The sequence below is a fragment of the Lissotriton vulgaris genome, chromosome 12 (assembly GCF_964263255.1).
Source record: "Lissotriton vulgaris chromosome 12, aLisVul1.2, whole genome shotgun sequence".
Taxonomy (NCBI): domain Eukaryota; kingdom Metazoa; phylum Chordata; class Amphibia; order Caudata; family Salamandridae; genus Lissotriton; species Lissotriton vulgaris.
In genome coordinates, this window is record NC_141700.1 from 711,840,512 (window position 1) to 711,859,777 (window position 19,266).

The 19,266-nt window shown below is 41.3% G+C and overlaps 1 protein-coding gene across 1 annotated transcript in view; it reads right to left on the reverse strand.

The window, feature by feature from the left end:
• The window catches only part of LOC147678076 (vomeronasal type-2 receptor 1-like), a 96,069-nt gene that overhangs the window by 66,470 nt on the left and 10,333 nt on the right, over nucleotides 1-19,266 (reverse strand). Inside the window, exon 3 of the mRNA XM_086945622.1 lies at nucleotides 17,930-18,754. Coding sequence (XP_086801748.1) covers nucleotides 17,930-18,754 — 825 coding nt within the window. The remainder of the gene's footprint in view (nucleotides 1-17,929; nucleotides 18,755-19,266) is intronic.

The window sequence follows — 19,266 nt, forward strand, 5'->3', positions numbered from 1 at the left end:
GCCCTCCGGAGTCACCCGCATGGGATGCAGAGCACACGTACTGTCCACACAAGAGCTGAGAGTGGAACAATGCTCCCTCTAAGGCATGTTGAACTAAGCCATTGCTGCTGTTTTTATAGCACAGCACACACGGTGGTGCAGAGACAGACCTCGAGAAAATCACTGGGTTTGACTAGCAGGGCACAACAGCCACGTCGGTCATAGTTGTTCGACCTGGCACAATAGTTCCGTACTTCCTAGCTGTTGGTCCTGGCACCACAGTCAAGCACAAACTACAAGGTGATGGATGGAGTCTTTAAATGAATCACAACCACTAGCAATGGCTCAGGGCCGCATCACAATCCATCCTTTTTTGCCTACCATGACACTTCAGTTTGGACCCAGCCTTATGCAAATAAGTCGACCCTGCTGGTCATGGGAAGAGTCCAGGCACCGCAGCCGCACATTGAAGACTCTCTTATAAAAAAGAGCAGACTATCACAGAACTTAAATATGTGTTTTTCTGTTGGTGGCAGATGTAAATGAGGTGCATATCTTTAAAGTATGCACACCGGGCTCACTCTTTAAACTCAATATGCCCCAATACATTTAATGATTTGTGCAGCAGTCACCTCATTAACCCCAGTCTGGCCCCATATTGACTCCAAAAAACAACATTTGTAAACAAGTGACCCTGTGGAATGCTGCGATTCTCTCAGGACAGGGCAGATAAAGGCAGCGGCTCCCCATCAATCAATGCGCAGAAAGCTCTGGTCAGAGCCGGGGTCTGTCTGCGGCCAGGCGGTGGTCAGCGGACCCTCCAGACACGATGATGGTCCTCTTACGTGTGCTGGGAGTAACAGCTGGACTCGGTACGACCAGACAGCAGCTTGTCACAGTGGGAGCCCTGGACCCCTCACCTGCCTGTAGTGCTGCAGCAGGGTGCTAGAGACTGCAAACATGGGTAGGGACCCTGGGGGGGGGCGCCAGAGCTGGACTGGCTACCGGGCGTTATGGAATGCTGCTGATTTTGTTGATGGGGACCTACGTGTGCTGAAGGAAATTCGTTTTGCTTTGTTTATTTCAAAGCACATACAGGTATTCATCAACAAAATTAGCCCCAACCACAGTGACATCTGCCTCCAGCTCGGCAGCATTCCAAAACGCCCGGTAGTCAGTCCGGCTCTGGGGGGCACACTGCAGGACTGGGCTGTCTGCGTCTTCAGCGGCAGTCACTGGATGCCGCCCAGCCAGCTGGAGTTATTACACGAAGCATGGTGGGTCATGTTTACTAAATGCATGTGTGCATTACACGCACTACAGCAGGTGCGTTTATTACATGCATGTGTTTATAACAGGCACCATAGCGGGGCGCATTTATCCACATGTGTTTATCACACACACCATAGTGGACGCGTTTATTAAATGTACGTGCCTATTATAGGCACCATAGTGAACGCGTTTATCAAATGCATGTGTATTAACATGCACCATAGCGGGCGCGTTTATTAAATGCATGCATTTATTACACACACCATAGTGGGGCGAGTTTATTAAATGCATGCGTTTATTACACGCATCATAGCCAGGCGTTTATTAAATACATGTGTTTAAAAAAAGCACCCTAGCAGGAAGCGTTTGGGAAAGGCACTTTTAGAATACATGCACCATCTCGGAAGTGTTTTATTAAAGGTATGTGTTTATTACATACACCATAAAGGCATGCGTTTATTACACGCACCATAGCGGGCGCGCTTATTAAATGAACCAGAGGAACTGCATTTGTCGCCTTCTAAAGGTTTATCTATTAAACACACTCTGAACTTCATTTAATTGATACACCCTGCATCCTAGTAAATAGTGTGGATGGACTTCGGTAAGCTGTAGTCATTACATGTATTATGAATAACTTCATTTATTGAATATACGACCACAATTGTAACTATTGAATGCACCCCAGTGAACTCATATATTTAATATTCAGCAGTGAACTGCTTTTTATTGAACGCATCCTGACAAACTGACCTGCATCTATAGAATGCGTACGTTTGAGCGCATTTATTGCACGCATGCTTGTAATTCATCGATTCCAGCAAACGTGTGTATTGAAGTTAACATCAGCAAGTTTAATATAGTGCAGTAAACTGCTTTCAAGTGTGTGCCATAAACTGTGCTGATTGAACGCATCCTAGTAAATGTATTTACTGAGCGCATTTCTGTCGAGTGATTTTATAGGATGCCTCATATAAGCAATGCCTAATAAATACATTGTGACAGATTGCCTTTAATGACGCGGTGTAGTGACAGCGAAACTGCACCTATTGAATGCATCCATCGATGCTGTGTTAATAGAATGCACGCCAGTGCCGTATTTATTAAATGGCTGCATTGAGCTGCATGCATTGCATCTACGCAATTCAGTTGCAATAATCGATTCTATGCCAATAAGCTGAGTTTATTCAATGAATCTTGGTAAATCCAGTTTATTGATTGCATGCTTGAAACTGCGTGGTTTTTAATGCACATGGGTAACTTGCCTTCGTAAGTCATGTTTCACTTATCAGCTAAGTATGTTGCATTTATTGGATGCCTCCTTTTAAAGTGATTCTATTGCATGCGACAGTGCTAGACGCATATATTGCATTCATCTCAGTGAACTGTACTTATTCAATACTTTGCAGTGAGATGTGCTTTTAAGTTGCCCCAGTAATGCATTCTTATAAAGTGAGTTCATGGAATGCATCTCTTAATGTGGATTTATTACCCGTTTTCAAGTACACTGTGTTTATCGAAAGGACGCTATTCAGCTGCAAGAACTATGTCCACTGAATGCACCCCAGTGAGCTGCGTGCAGCAAGTGATTCAGAAGGAACTGCATTCATTGAACACGTGTCCGTAAACTCCAAAGTTTAGATGCAAAATGCGGACTGCATTGTTTAATGCATGAGTGTGCGAGATGTGCATTTAGTGAGCGTATCCCAACGAAGTGCATACATGTAAAGAACATTTATTGCAAGCATTCCATTAAAGTGCATGGACTGATTGCACCACGGTAACTGAATTTAAGGACTGCAACCATGTGCATGTGTTGAAAAGATCAGAGAAAAGTCCACAAACTAAATGCACCCGTCAAGCTGAAATTATTGAATGTATCCGAGTAAAGTGCATCCTAGTAAAGTGCTCTGACTAAATGCACCCGGCGAGGTGAAATTATTGAATGCATTCGAGTAAAGTGCATGTGGGGATAGTATTTTAGTAAAGTGCTCGGACTACATGCACCCGGCGAGGTAGAAATATTGAATGTATCCGAGTAAAGTGCATGTGTTGATAGCATCCTCTTAAAGTGGTCGGACTAAATGCACCCGGCGAGCTGAAATTATTGAAGGTGTCCGAGTAAAGTGCATCTGCTGAAAGCATCCTAGTAAAGTGCTCAGACTAAATGCACACGGTGAGCTGATTTTATTGAATGTATCTGAATAAGGTGTATTTGTTGAAATTATCACAGTAAAGTGTTTGGGCTGATTGCACCCAGCGAGGCAGAGGTATTGAATGTATCCAAGGAAAGTGCATTAGTTAAAAGCATCCTATGATTTTAAAACGCATGGGCTAAATGCACCTCGAAGAGCTGACTTTAAGTTTCCGGGTCTAAGTGCCCCCGGTGAGCTTAATCTATTGGCATTGTAAGTAACAATGCGTTTTATTTATGTTTCAAAAATAAAAGATAAATAAAAGTAATTGTAATTTACAATGCCAATAGCTGAAACTCGCGTAAATGCGAGACCTGTTGCATTGCAAATGCTTTTTTTACTTTGTGTCTTCGTACAAACCCGACCAGGACACTATGACTGCCTGATTAGCTTTGCACGCTTTCTACAGAAGGGAAATAATCGCTTTCCCCAGTGAAACATCCAACGGGGCTGTATAAGCGATTAATCAGGACTTTGCCTTAGGGAAGGTTGTAGGTGGCTCCATACACATTATAACTTATCTAGCAAAGGCAGTTTAATGTCTCCTTGTATCTCAACAAAGACTTTCTGATACCTGCTGTCTGGGGTTGTTTCCCCCCTGAACCACTTCCAATCCTCGTGAGACTGCTCACCAGAATGGCGTACTACACTCAGGAAAATGAAGCGTATCAAGAATTGTTTGAGGTGCCAGATGAGCTCCAGATATGAGAGGTTGGTGGAATCCCTTAATACAGCATTGATTAGATGTCTGAGGCCATTTACACAACCATTTGTCCCATAAGGACAAATGGTTGTGTAAATGGACCTCAGTGACTCCTTACCTCATCTCATGATTTTGGGTCCAATGATCCGGCTTCGCCCAGGGAGACACTTTTAGGAATTCTATGTAGACCAAACTCTTAACACTTGCCGTCTCGATCCTATGGGATCATGAGTATGGGATCACTGCTCCTACAGGTCCTTCGGGGATCTCTTCACTCTCAATGCCACACATTTCAGACTTGTATTTTGTGTCCTTCCCTTGCTCATCTGATTCAGACATCCCTCAAGGGGACTCTCAACTGGTGGCAAAATGTAAGGATAAATCTCATCATTCTGCAACCGAAGTCTGGCAGCCAAGCAATAGATATTTCCTGTTTGACCTGGAGAATATCGTTCACCCACGCGCCACTGAGTGGGTCCAATGCATGGAAGTGGTGCATTATATCCAGGTAACGCAAAGGGTGTGAGTGCGAGGTGTGTAATACCTCGAGATCAAAATGCCCTTGTTAAGGTTGTGGATACACAAGAATTTGTCCTCAATATGGCGACCTTCCTTTAAAAATTGTCAAAAGACCCCAAAAAAGGGCAGGATCAGGCATGGCGCAGATGCCAAGATAAGCTCTTGAACCTTTCCAAACCCCTTACTAAAATTCTTGAGTTGGCCATCCAGGTGAAGGAGGAGAATTCCCAGATGGATCCGGAGGCAGTTCTTGAGTGGGCCTGGTGGGCGTTATGTCTTCTCTGCAATGCTAATTGCTCGATATCAACTCAACGATGCAGGGCTGTCCCCATGCAGATTAACTCAAAACATGCAGAAATGGTCTCTATAGAGGACCCCGGCAAGTATGTTGGCACATTCCATGGACAAGGCCCACACTTCCATGAAGAATGTTTTTAACAGTGACTTTTTTGTGAGGGCCAGGTGCTTCTGAGGTAGGGCAACAGGCCGTGTATTCAACCAGGCTTCTCAAGGTTACTCACAAAGGGGCAGAAGTGCTTTCTACAACTTCTATCCCACTCAATTTCAGATGAGGTCTGGGCAGTGCCTGCTATCAGTTGAAATGTTCCCTCCAACAATAGCCCAGGGGATCATATTTCGCTGGCAGTAATTGATTTTTTGATATTCGCCATTTCTATTAAGCAGCACCTGCTTTCTTATTGGTGTTTTTCTGTTCAATGCTTGATTTTTTTTTTTTAAGTCCACTCTCTACTCACCTTTATTTGAAACGTATTGGGCCCGATTCCGATGCAGTTTGGAAATCTTTTCGACTGATTGAGTTTGGGAATGGTTTCCGAAAAACGCAGATCGGGAGAGTCCAACTGACCAAGTACGATGCATACGAATGCTTCCATATATGATTTGCTCGGACTCCCATTGAGAGCCTATGTCCCGACCGATTGCATGCCTCTGAGTGCAGCTATATAGTTGGTGACCGACTCATGTTTACCCTGAACACGAGTAAAAAACTTGTGCCGCTCTAGGACAACATTTACCTTGTCACCAAAGTGAGTTTCAAGAGAGTGATCTTAAATAAATCCACATCAACCTCATCATCTTCTAACTCGGGATTGGGTAGGGTATTGTAAATTTTCCTACCCTGAACACCTAAATTGTGTAAAAGGACATGTTGTTTACGGACAGCAGAAAACTCCCCCCCCCCAAGCAATAAGGTAAGAATGAAACAAATTAATCCAATCCTTCCAATAGATTTCTGGATCTCCAATTTCATTGAGAAAGGAGGACGGTTGACTCATGGATGAAGCAGCCATGGAAAAAGAAGCAGAAGCAACTAGACAGGCTATTTCCACTCAATATGAAAGATGCAGAGGTTATAGGTCCACTGGAGAACTGGAGAAGCACACTAACTTGAAATATTTTTCACTGACAAAAAGATAGCGCAATTCCTAATACAAACTATTGACACGCCGAAGTAGTAATTTATCAACACTCAGCTATGGAGTAGGTAGAAGAACCGCCCAGGAAAGATGACTATAGGTACCGGAAATAACATGAAAGGAAAGCACAACAAGGTCAGACTATAATTCACCGGATATTACCTATATAAAATGTACACTTTGTTAAAAAAATACTGGGTGTACTGGAATTACCAAAGATAATAACTCGAGGGTACATGTAGTTCATTAAGGTGCTTCTATGAATAACGTGGTGGGGGATATAAAGGGTACATCACTGAGGTGAGTGTGTCACCATATAAAACACACAGCTTAGTAATGGGTCCTAAAGGAGGAGGTGTGTGTGCCACCGTGGAGATAACAAGCAATTGCAGAAATTATCCAATGAAAAATGACTGAATGGCGTTAAAACGATATACTGCAGGATAACAGTCTTACTTTAAACGATCGGAAATGAACGCTGTGCCAGGGAGGAAGACCTCTGTACGAATTATGATGGAAGTTTCCTTGACACTGGCTATAAGGTGGCTGGAGCGCCGGCCGGGGAATTTGACAAGAACTTGAAGGCCCACGTAGCTGGAGAGGCGGGGACCCAAGAGGCAGAGCGCTTCAAGATTATGTCAGGATTAGAAGGCCCTCATAGCTGGCGTAGGCAGAAACCACTGTAGGCGGAGCACTTCACTGACAGGAACTTCCTCACAGCTGACGGAACTGCCTCACGCAGCACCAAGGTGGCGGCTCAACAGGCAGAGGCTCTCACAATTGTGAGGAAAAAAAAGAAAATGAAGGGCCCAGCTCCAGCTGACAGAAAACTCGCCCCACACAACACCGAAGTGGCTGCTCCTTAGGCACCGTGACTCTCAGAACTGTGAGAGGAACGGACCGCAGTGCGCCTGTGCTAGAAGGGGGAACGAGAATGCAACGGAGCAGGCAAACCCAGAAGATCTCCCAGGAGTGCAGAGGCGCCGTTCACGAATAGCAACTCTCCTCCACCGAACCAGGAGGCAGAGGGAACACGGGGACTGCAACGGAACTATTGGAAAAGGCAAGAATCACCACAACAAGCGCAGCACACCATGGTAAATCTCCAAACACAGAAGTGAGGTGGCGAGACAGTCCCTCTTACGTACTGTCCTTGCGTGGCCCTTGAATCACAGGCAAGACCAGACAAAAAATGCCTTGTACAGCGCCACTGAATGATCCGAAAGTGCAGTGGAGATTACGATGGTGCAATATTGACGATTCACCCGTGGTGACACAGGAACAACAGGAAAGGAGCACCCAATTCTCCTCTGCATTAGCGAACAGCAGGATGAAGAACAGACTGTAGAGAGCACTGAAAGGGGAGATGACGGAAGAGGCCCCCTGCGCCAACTCGTCGCCAGTGTTATAAAATGAGACTCTGAGGCAGAGGTGAGTAGAAAGTAGACTTTATTCCATCACCCACTCTCCTAGACTACAAGAGGGATGCCAACATTGTAAGGCAAGCTCTACTGAAACGTACCAAAGGGGAGGGGGGAAACAGGGAGTAACAAACCAACACAGGAGAAGGAAAACAAAGGGAAGGAAGATTACAACACCACCTGTATTGCGACTTTTTGATTTTTGATTTGATATCCTTTTTTGTGGCAGTGTTTGTTTCTTTGAAGGCAGCTTGCATCAAATGTATGCATACAATGTGATCATACAGGTGTGTTTCTTTAAATTCCTAAAACACACATATGCATTGCACATTGGAGTGCTATTGCTTGTCAGAGAGATATAAAAATAAATTCCTGAGTCCACTTTAAATGTTCACATACAAGTCAAAAGGTAGAAGTGGAGCTTACCATCAGTTCCATCCATGACAGTTTTGTTTTTGTTTGTGATCAAGCAGCAACAGCAGGATTTGGAAGATCGGGTCCATGGTGGAAAAGGAAGTGTGAAAGTGAGAAAAGGTGAGTTTTAGCCTCAGATCCCTTCCAATCCACTAATTCAAGTGTGGAGGTTTTACCTCCACAGTCGCACTGGAGGGAAGGCACATCATGATTGGCCCAGTGTACACACTGGCGGTCCTCTCTCCAACAGCTGCTTTTCTCTTTTGTGCCATCAAAGGGGGCAACCAGGGGGGTGTGGCTTACGCGCCGGCGAGTGATGGCGCTGCCTCGGTGAGCTCCGAGGCGACGCGGGACTATCCAAGGTTTTCCCGATACTTTCCTCGGATTTGGAGACCAGCTACACGCATCCCCGCACGGCGGAACATGGTCCCCGTGTGTTGCGAGATGCAGCGGCTATTTTAATTGCCTCTTTTGTCTGGTTTTGCCGCTTTACATTTCTCAGCTGTTACGGGTCGCGAGTGGCCGCCATTTTGTGCCGCCGAGCTCGCGTCCCGTTTTTCTCTCGTCTCTGTCTCCTCAGCAGCCCGTACTCCTCCTGCTTCATCGTGTGGGCACATTGTCACAAGGTATGTTGTAGGGGAAACTCAGCATGCTACTCTGCTCCACCTTCATGACTTTTTACGCCACAACTCTCATCCTAACTTGTGACTACATTGTTACTGCATAGCGGCAGCCATTTTGTGGTGTTTCCTGCGCAATGCTCAATATCTTCCTCTCACCTGCTTACAATCCTCTGTGGAATATCAATTGACCCCCCTGGGTCTCATATATTATGGACGCTTTGCTGTTTCTCTACTGCCCTATTACTGGATGTTTTTTTACCTGCGTATTGAACTGATTTTCACTCAATTTCGACGCATGCCCTGTGGGTTTGAGGTATTGCTTCTCCATTGCTCCTTTTTACCTCATATATGACCTCTTCCTTCCAGTGCCTCTCCTAGCTCTACATATAGGGTCTCAACTTTTTGGTTCTTGCGGTGTGGCTTCCATCCCTGCGGTCCTCCTAGTGTGCCCCTCTGTTGGCATAATGTCTCAGGACGCGGGTCATGCGAGATCGTCTGTCACTGGTACCAAACAGAAACGCCCTAAGAATGACCCTCCATCTCCAATTCGCACCTCTCCGAACCCTGTGCTGGATTCCATCCTAGAAGAGGTTCGTGGCTTACAACCTTTTATGTCTGCAACTAACGAGAAGCTCAAGCAGATAGAAGATAGATGGGTTGTCATGGAGGGCAAGGTTCTGCAACTAGAACAACGCATCAGTGACGTCCAGGATGTATCTACTAAAATTCCTATTCTTGAAAAGGAGATTCAGCAGTTGAAACTACACACAGAGGACCTTGAAAATCGTAACAGGAGGAATAACCTCCATATTTATGGTGTTCCGGAGTCCCTTGAGGGGGCCGACATGGTGTCCTTCATCCGCAAATTCCTCTATGAACTTTTGGAACTCCAACCAGAATCTACTCCTCTAAACATACAGCGTGCTCATCGTCTGGGTCGTCTCACGTCCAACCCGACCAAACCTAGAGGTATTATCCTGCTTTTTCTTGAGTTCACCGAATTGATGACTGTTCTTAAAGCTGCAAGACTAAAACGTCGCCTCATTTGGTCGGGCCATACCATCTTTATTGCCCAGGACTTATCAAACGCTACGAATGCACGTCGCAAGAAGTTCCTCAATCTACGACCACATATGAGGGACTTGAACATTCAATATGGAATCCTACATCCTTGTCTCTGCAAAATAACTCACAACGGTCGTTCCCGTACATTTGATGATCCTCTGAAGCTTCGAGAGTATCTCCAAACTGTCTCTGCTTCTGCTTCCACTATGGACACTAATGACTGAAAATAATTCTTTTCTATTTCCTGCATTCACTTATCTTATGTCTTGACGACTGTTGTGGCCTTGTCCTGGTCTCTTCCTTGTAATTCTTTACTACGACTTCTCTTATTTTTGTTTATCTTCTATCTATATTCCCACGTTTCCCTCGCTCTGTGGGGTTGGCACCTTCGCCGGCGTCTCCATGCTCCTAATGTCTTGGTATTCTCTTTTCTCTCAGATCTGGCTTCTTTGCCCTGATCTGTTTGTTATCTTTCTCCTTCTCTTTCTTTCTTCTCTTCTTCTTCTTTTCACAGGCCATGCATGTTTTCCCCCTGTTCATTTATGTTTCGTTCTCTTTCTTGTGTACCTCTCTTCCTTACTTATTGTTTCCTCCCGTACTTTTCATTGCTCCCCTTCTCTTTTCCTTATGCTTGAGATGCTCATTCGTCTACTGTCTCTCTATATTTACCCGATTTTCCTTGCCTTTGTTCATATTTTGTATTTGATTCTCATTTCTAACATGTTTGTCTCCATTGTCTTTCCTTGTAGTTGTTCACCCGCAGTGTATTGGACCCAGATGTTACCCTCCTCTCTTGCCTTCCATCATGTGTAATTTTGTAACGTGGAATGTTCGTGGTCTTGGCAACCCTGTTAAACGTCAAAAGGTACTGTCCCATTTATCCAAGTTAAATGCTCAGATTGCTTTTCTCCAAGAGACTCATTGTACAGATGTTGAATCGTTGAAACTTAAGAGGGCTTGGGTGGGTCAAGTTGTATTTTCTCCTGCTGTTGATAAAAAAGGTGGTGTTGCTATACTATTTCGTAAAGGTTTGAATGTTCAAATTCTCTCTTCTCAAGCGGATGATGGAGGTCGCTGGGTTATGTCCAAAGTGATTATACAAAACAAAACTATGGTGCTCCTGAATATTTATGGGCCTGTCCGACCAGATCCTAAATTTTGGTCTGACATCAAAATCCACATCTCCTCCATTGACTGCCCTAACATTATCATAGCTGGTGACCTTAACCAATGGTTAGATCCCTTTTCAGATAGATTATCTTACTCCAAATTCCAGCCTGATAAGACACACAAATCCTTTCAATCAGCCATTGCCTCACGTCCCCTTTTCGATGTGTGGAAAACATGCAATCCGAACTCACTCGAATATACATTTTACTCCAATGTTCACCACACCCGGTCCAGAATCGACTATATTCTAGTCAGCAAATCCCTTCTCCCTGCGATTCAGAAGTCCGAAATTGGTTCTATTTTTTTGTCGGATCATGCACCTGTTTATGCCACTTTTGACCTAACCCAAACCTCCTCCTCTTTTAATCGATGGAAATTTAACACTTTCCTCCTCTCCGATTCTGTTTTTATGTCTAAAGTTAAGGATTTTATCTCTGAATACTTTTCCCTCAATTTACCTCATGACACGTCAGTTTCGAATAATTGGGATGCCTTTAAAGCTGCCTTGCCAAATCTGACCTCAATCAAATTGCCACAGTTGAAGCCTGTAACACCCTTTTGAAGATTAAATCTAAATTTCACGGGGGTCAGAATAAAGCTGGCAAAATGCTAGCAAATTATCTCAAAATTAAATCTGAACGAAAATCAATTGGCCCTATTCTCAATGAAGCAACCAACACACTAGTCTCTTCCGACGAGGATATTGCACAAGTCTTCCATAACTACTATAAACTCTTATATACTGATGATACTCATCCTGATGATGATGACCTCTCCCGTTTTTTCAAAGACCTACCCCCTCCCCCATCTCTCCCTACCGAATTCCATCAACTAGAGACTGAAATTACTCCTCAGGAAATTCTCAAGGCAATTACCTCCCTAAAGAAATCGAAAGCCCCTGGCCCAGATGGTCTCCCAATTGAATTTTACTCCACCATGCATTCTATTTTTGTCCCCCATCTTTTACAACTTTTCAACTCCTTTATTGCAAATGCCAAAGCCTCTGGCTCCTTTTTGGATGCCCTAATAATCATAACACCTTAGCTGCGTGTAAACATCCCTCCCCAGTGCTGCGCTGTCCATTGGAACCAGTGCTGAATGGACGTCCAATGGTCGTGCGCAGCACTGGGGAGGTAGCGCTGCTGACGACCGTTGGCCGTCAGCAGCACTTAAGGGGATAATCCCCAAGCCTGACAAAGACCATTCTCTTTGTAAAAACTTTTGCCCCATCTCACTGATTAATTACGATTGTAAGATTTTTGCCAAAATTTTAGCTGCCCGCCTCGAATCCCCTATTCCTCTGTTAATCAGCACGGATCAAGTTGGTTTTGTGAAAGGTAGACTTGCTGCTGACAATGCCCGTGTTTTTGCCAATATTATTTCACACAGTAAACGATTTAAAGCCCCCCTAGCTGCCCTATCCTTGGATGCTGAGAAAGCTTTTGACCGTATTAATTGGAATTTCATGTTTAAATCATTACAATGGTTTGGTTTTGGCCCCTCTTTTATCTCTTTAGTTAAACTCCTTTATTCAGCTCCTCGTGCCAGCGTTTTTGTCAATAATCAATTCTCAAAATGTTTCCCTTTATCAAGAGGGACGAGACAAGGATGCCCTCTTTCCCCTTTACTTTTTATTCTTTGCCTTGAACCCTTCCTCATTAAAATCCGCTCTAACCCCCTAATTAATGGGTTCAAATTGTCGTCGATTGAGACGAAAATTTCGGCCTATGCCGATGACGTCCTGGTTTACATGGCTAATCCTGTTTCTTCCCTTCCTCCATTTTTAGAAGAAGTCCGCTTATACTCCTCTGTCTCTGGCTATAAGCTTAATCTCTCCAAAACGGAGGTTCTACCCCTAAATTCATCCTGTTACCAATATATGTTTGCATCAACTGATTTTGCCTGGTGTCCTTCCAAGATCAAATACTTGGGTATTTGGTTCTCCTCTTCCTTATGTGAATCACTTAAATTGACCTTTACCTCTCTTACTCAAAAAATTCAATCACTCCTTCAATTATGGTCTCCCCTTTTCCTTTCATGGTGGGGTCGATTAGACACCATTAAAATGATGATTTCCCCACATATTTTGTACACTGTTTCCATGCTTCCTGTGAAAATCCCTAAATTATATTTCAACCGGCTGAACTCCATCTGCTCCAAATTTTTGTGGAATAATAAAAGACCCCGTATTGCTTTACATAAACTTATACACCCGAAATCTGAAGGTGGAGTTCGCTTTCCTGACTTTCAATCATACCACTCTGCCTTTTTAATAAAGCAATCTTTCTCATTGGCTTTCAATTTCAATGATACCCCTCTGCCCAGATGGATTGAAATTGAACGGTCCTTGTTAAAAGATTTTACTTTCCAACAATCTCTTTTTATGTCAAATTGCTCATATCTGTCGAACCACCCTGTACTGAAATACTCACATACTCTGCTGCACACTGTATTCTCGAAAGATTCATCCCCCTTACAATGTTTTCTCTCATCTAGTGTGTGGTACAACAAATATCTTAAGTATAAGGGTAAATCTTTTTATTTCAAGTATTGGAAAGAAAAGGATATTATATTTGTATACCAATTTTTCTCTGATTCCTCCATTATTTCATTTTCTGTAATGCAAACCATGTTTGATTTACCTGTCCATTTTCGCAAAGAATATGACATTATTACCTCCGCCATCTTATCTCATTTATCTACCCTTCCTACTTTTGATTTCCTTCCTTCCCTTACTCCTTCCACTCCTCTATATCCTTTGTTTACCCAACAAATCCCCAAAGCTGCTCTAATGTATAAACTGTTATTAGATAATGTTGTTCTTAGACCTAAAACCATTACTGAAACTGTTTGGGAAACTGATTTATCTTTCTAGTTATCTGTTGATGTTTGGGATCACTTATGGTGTAAATTGTTTAAGACTTCGATTTCAGCTCGAATTACTCAATCACTTTTTTTTATATACCATAGAGCTCTTATTACCCCTGTTAGCATAACAAAATTCTCCTCCTCTTCCTCCCCCCTTTGTTGGTCCTGTTCCTCTCACCCCGGCACACTCAAACACCTCTTGTTTGATTGCCCCTCTGTTCTTGCTTTTTGGAGCTCAGTTTGGGATTATTGCATGCGTATTTTTCATTTTTCTGAACCATTCTCATCGTTGCACGTTTTTTTAGGTTCCCTATCTGATGTTTTAGACTTACATTCATATAATGCTAAATTATTTGATCTTTTCATTGCAACTGCTTTCAAAGTAATTTTGTCAAGTTGGAAGGATAACACTAAACTGTCTGTTCATACGTGGTGGAATTTCATATGTGATGAACATAGAATTGCAATTGCTTCTTCTTCTTCTGTTACTTTAAAAATTAAATCCGATCTTACCTGGCTGCCTTTCTCTACCTTCTTATCTTCTCATCCCCCTCCCTAACCTTCCCTTCTTCTCTCTCTCTTCCCCTCTTTTTTCTTTTCTTTTCTTTTCTTTTCTTCTCTTACTTTCTTTCTTCCATTTTCTTCCTTTTCATACTTTATCTGAACCATTTTTCCTCTCCATCTCTCTCTCATTGTTCTTTCATATTAGTTCTGATTTTTTATATGCTGTTATATTATGCTGTACTCTTTCTAAAACAAAATAAAACTTTACTAAACTGAAAAAAAAAGGGGGCGACCAGACCTGGCAGAGTCAGCGGCACTCCAATGGTCTTTTGTCCGTCGATCTGCTGGCATCTAAATAGAGTGGGCAGACCACCTAGTAGGCTGGCGGAAAGACCATCAAAAAGTGGCAGTGAGACCAGGTCCACCAAGATCTAAATCTGGGCCTCTGTCAGATTCCCAAAACAACAGGAAAGAGGAAGACAGCAAAAGAATTATCAACTTCCTTCATGAGTAAGTTAAAAATAAATAAACGATTTCAATGTAACATAACTTAAAAAAGAGGAAATGTATATTTAATAATTAAACAAAGTCTGTGTTTATACTTTTTCTAACACACTTTAGACACTAATATACTACTGTAGCAAAATCAAAGCTCTGCACAATGATTAATTAAATCAAAAGCACAGCACAAGGATTAATTAAACACCTGGCTCCTTGACTAGTGCAACTTACAAGTAAGTATATTTAAGCAATTTATAAACATCAAGAAAAACATACAAGTAAAAAATAAACATAAAACCCCATGACCCATTCAAACAACCAAACATAAATGTTTAAAATGTTACTAAAGCAACCTTTTTGCCCCAGCAGAAAACAAGTCATCTGATCCACATCTCCACAGCATTAACTGAAACCTGAAAAAAGATGTAATTATAAAATGTAATACACTTGAAATCATGTTTTCTCTACATTAGCAATTAAAGTTACATTAATAACAAAATATGTAACTAAATAATTAAACTGTTTTCACATAGACTTGAAGAAAGTGCAAGATATAAAACATCTCAGAAAGGCAGACAACTGCTCTTGAACATGAAGGCACTTAAGGCAAAAAAGTAGAAGCACAGAGAATGTTAATTAGAAATGTACGAAATACTATTCTAACGATTGTTGTTAAAGTGAGAGAAGAAAACCACCCACAACTGTAACCAGAAAAAAAAATGACGTTCACTAAATATGTCTGTGTAACAGAGGTTGTTTACCACTACAACATGCTTACAGGAACCATATTTTACAATATAATTAACTAAATTGAACTCCCCATATGAATTATTTTGAAGACACTTGGGTTGGCAGACTTCGCCAATCTGGATGCAGATGCCAAATACAATGGTGGAATGTCTATGACAACACCATGATTCAACAAATCAAAACTACCAACACAGTAGAAGTGTGGCACAATGCCTTCCAAACCACACTAGGAAGAAATAAACCATCACTCTAGAAATTCATAAGAGCCCTCCAACAACTAAGGATAAATTAATCAGTAAACTGAATTAAACCTAAAATAAGAAAAAAAGCCAGAAAAATGTACAGAATCCTATACAGTAAAGTGAGAATCTTTATTAATAACAAAGGAGCACACTACTTACAAGTAGTAGAAAAATACCTATTATAAATCACCCACCTACCTACTAGCCAGTAATGCTCAACAAAATAAAACACAATAACATAAGCTTTTTAAAATAAATAATACATTTATTTGTATATATCTGTCCACAAATATATAAATAAAATTGAAAAGAAGATTAATAAATAGGAGAATTTAATTAATACACATCAACAACCAACCACAAACCAAAATATTAGACATAACAACATGAAACCAATTAACTCACATATGTAGAAAATAATACTGTTACATTGCAATTAGAGCAACATACATAGAAGTAACATAAAAAGTAACATTTGCCACCCAAAAATAAAGACAAACATCATACTCATAGTTGTGTTGCTGGAGATATTTGTCCACACTCATCTCCCAAGAATCAAATCCACAAGAATTTAGAACATAAGATCCAAAGCCCCCTCACCCCCCCCCCCCCAAAAATACAAAAATGAAAAATTCCAAAGCAAATCCACCAAAGTATTCCACAGCCATTAGGAATCCTCAAAACTCCTAAAAAATAAAAAATAAGTACTGCTCCAGAAAATTTGAAAATGTAAAGGAAATTAAAAATTAATATGGGTTCACAATTAACAAAAAATATTTAAAAGAAAAATGCATTAAACACAGCTCCATGTGACACCTTTTGATGTGTAAACCTGTAAGAAAACTTAACATACCAACCGTCACAAAACACAACTCCCAAATACAACATAAACATAAGATTAGAACAATACAAACATAAGACATAATATCACAATATCTAAATAACACAATAGTAGTAGTACCAAACTATAACTAGGCACAACATAGAACACTACAAAACAATATAACACAAGCTACCACAAAACAACCTTCAAAAACAAAATTTTGACTATAACTCACACTAACTACATATCCTAACATCCCCCACCTCTACAACCCTAAAGACAAACTTAAAAAAGGACATACCTTATCTTTTATACATCAGCAAGTAACAGTAAATAAATGGCTGCTAAATGGAAATGAAAAAGCCTATCTCCCTGTATAAATCAATAGAATTATAACTCAAAAGTATTGAAAAATGTTAAAAACATATATATAAACACAGATATGTCCTCCGCTTTTAAAAAAAATAAAAAATGTGTAATAAATGTTGTACCATTCTATTAATGAAAAGAATTTTAATTTAAAGAAGTATATACATGAAAATAAATGTCAACATATACATTAAAATGAAATATGAAAACCAAAAGAAATTAAATTAGAAAAGCCTTGATATGTTGTTTACTTAAAAACGGAAGGCCACAGTGCACGCAAAAAAAAGACAATTTATTTTGTTAAATGTTGATACTAAAGGGACTGCTTCTACTATTCAAGGGTTTAGAAGAACTATCATAATCCAATGTAAACCATTTTGGGGAATATGTTAGACACTAAAGGGTTATATTGACTACTACTACTCCAATCTAATCCATTTTGGGAAAGGTGATGGTCACTAAATGAGTCCCATTTAGTATTCCCACTCTAATCTAATTAATTTTGAGAAAGGTGATGGACCCCTAAGGGGTCGCATTTACTATTCTTTCTCCAAAGTAATTAATTTTGGCGAAAGTGTTGGACACAAAAGGGGGAGGATTGACTATTCTCACTCCAATATAAACCATTTTGGGAAAGGTGTTGGACTCTTAAGGGAGAGATTTACTATTTCCCACTCCAAACTAATTCATTTAGGTGAAGATATTAGACACAAAAGGGGCTGGATTTACTATTCACACTCCAAGGTAAACCATTTTGTGGAATGTGTTGGACACTAAAGAAGTTAGATTTACTATTGTCACTCCAATTAAATTGATTTAGCAAAAGGTGTTGAACACTAAAGGCGTTTCATTTACTAATCCTTCTCAAAGAAAAACCATTTCGGGGAAGGTGTTGGACACTAAAAGGGATTACATTTACTATTCCAACCCCAAACTTTTTAATTTAGGGGAAGGTGTTGGACGCTAAATGGGTTAGATGTACTATTCCCCCTCTCAGATAGTACATTTTGGGAAAGGGGTTGGACACTAAAGGGGTTCATGTTCTGAGAGCATCCATATCCTTCCATATCCTCACCTGCCAGGCTTCAAAGTAATCCCTGTCTGCACAGCTTTTGTTCTGAAATGGGCCCTCTCCACCTCTGCAAGCACGAAGGTTATGCAGGGCATGAGCCACAGCATAGACAGCTTTGTAAGAAGTGGCTGCATTATTGAATTTGGTCTCATCGAGAAATGTGATGTTGAGTCCTGTTAGCTCCTCTGTACCATAACAGTCTTTAAAATCTGTGGATGTTCTTTTTGTCTCATTTGTAGGCCACTTGCAACCAAATACTTCTTCCCAGAAGCTTCTCATGAAAATGTCAGAAGGAGTGTGAAAGGGTCGAATGCCAAGCATGAAATTTCGAAATCCCGGCAGCAAACTCTTCTGTATTATTAGTCTTAAGGAGCCATTTAGAACTTTATTGAACTCAGAGTCTAAAAAAGGCTCATTTTTTGCCCATCCTTCGCTTGCTATCCAAACATTCCCTGTGAGGTTGAGTCTTGCTGCCTCCTTCAGAAGAGGTAGCATGCTTTCCATACCGGAGAAGCTTACAATAACCTTGGCCCGAGATTCCTTGATCACATTAATGACATGATTAATTTTAATCTCTGAGTAAACCACTGGAAGCCCCACATAGAAAGCAGCACATGCTGAATACCTGCCCAGTTCCTCTTTCAGGATCTGGCTGCCCAGCCGGCCGTAGTCACTCTCCTCTGCTACAATGCCCACCCAGGTCCATCCAAAGTGACCAATGAGATCAGCCAGGACTCGGGACTGGTACTCGTCACTTGGGACAGTTCTCAGAAAGGAGGGAAACTGCTGTTTGTCACTGAGGAGAGAGACAGTGGATCCATAGCTGATCTGAAATTAAAAAGACAAAGTATAAATTTACAACAAAATAGCTACAATTTATAGGCATTCCTAAATGGCTCTAAAATAGACAAAAGTTAAAAGTATAATTCCATAATATATGCTTGTCAGAAAGAACTAAAGCTACACAAGGCTCGCGAGTGAGCTTGTTTGCATTGATGTAGATTCGAGTCTTGCAACCTATGTGTCTGTTTTACAACTTGGGGGAAGGCATGTATAGGAGCAACCTTGGAATTAGATTGATACCTTGAAAGATTATATCCAGGACTGCACTTATGGAACTCAGTGATAGATCATAATATATTATTGTTAAAGACTTAGGAATCTGATTTGTGGGAGTGGAATTAAAATTGAATTTGCACATTACATTTGCGTTTTAAATTCTTTTCCATTAAATACAGAACCATTTCCCAACATTCATGATCTGCTCTATTTCCTTTCGTCCAAGGGTCATAATCGTTACACCCCAAGCCTGGAACCCTGACTCCATTTAGGTAGAGGTA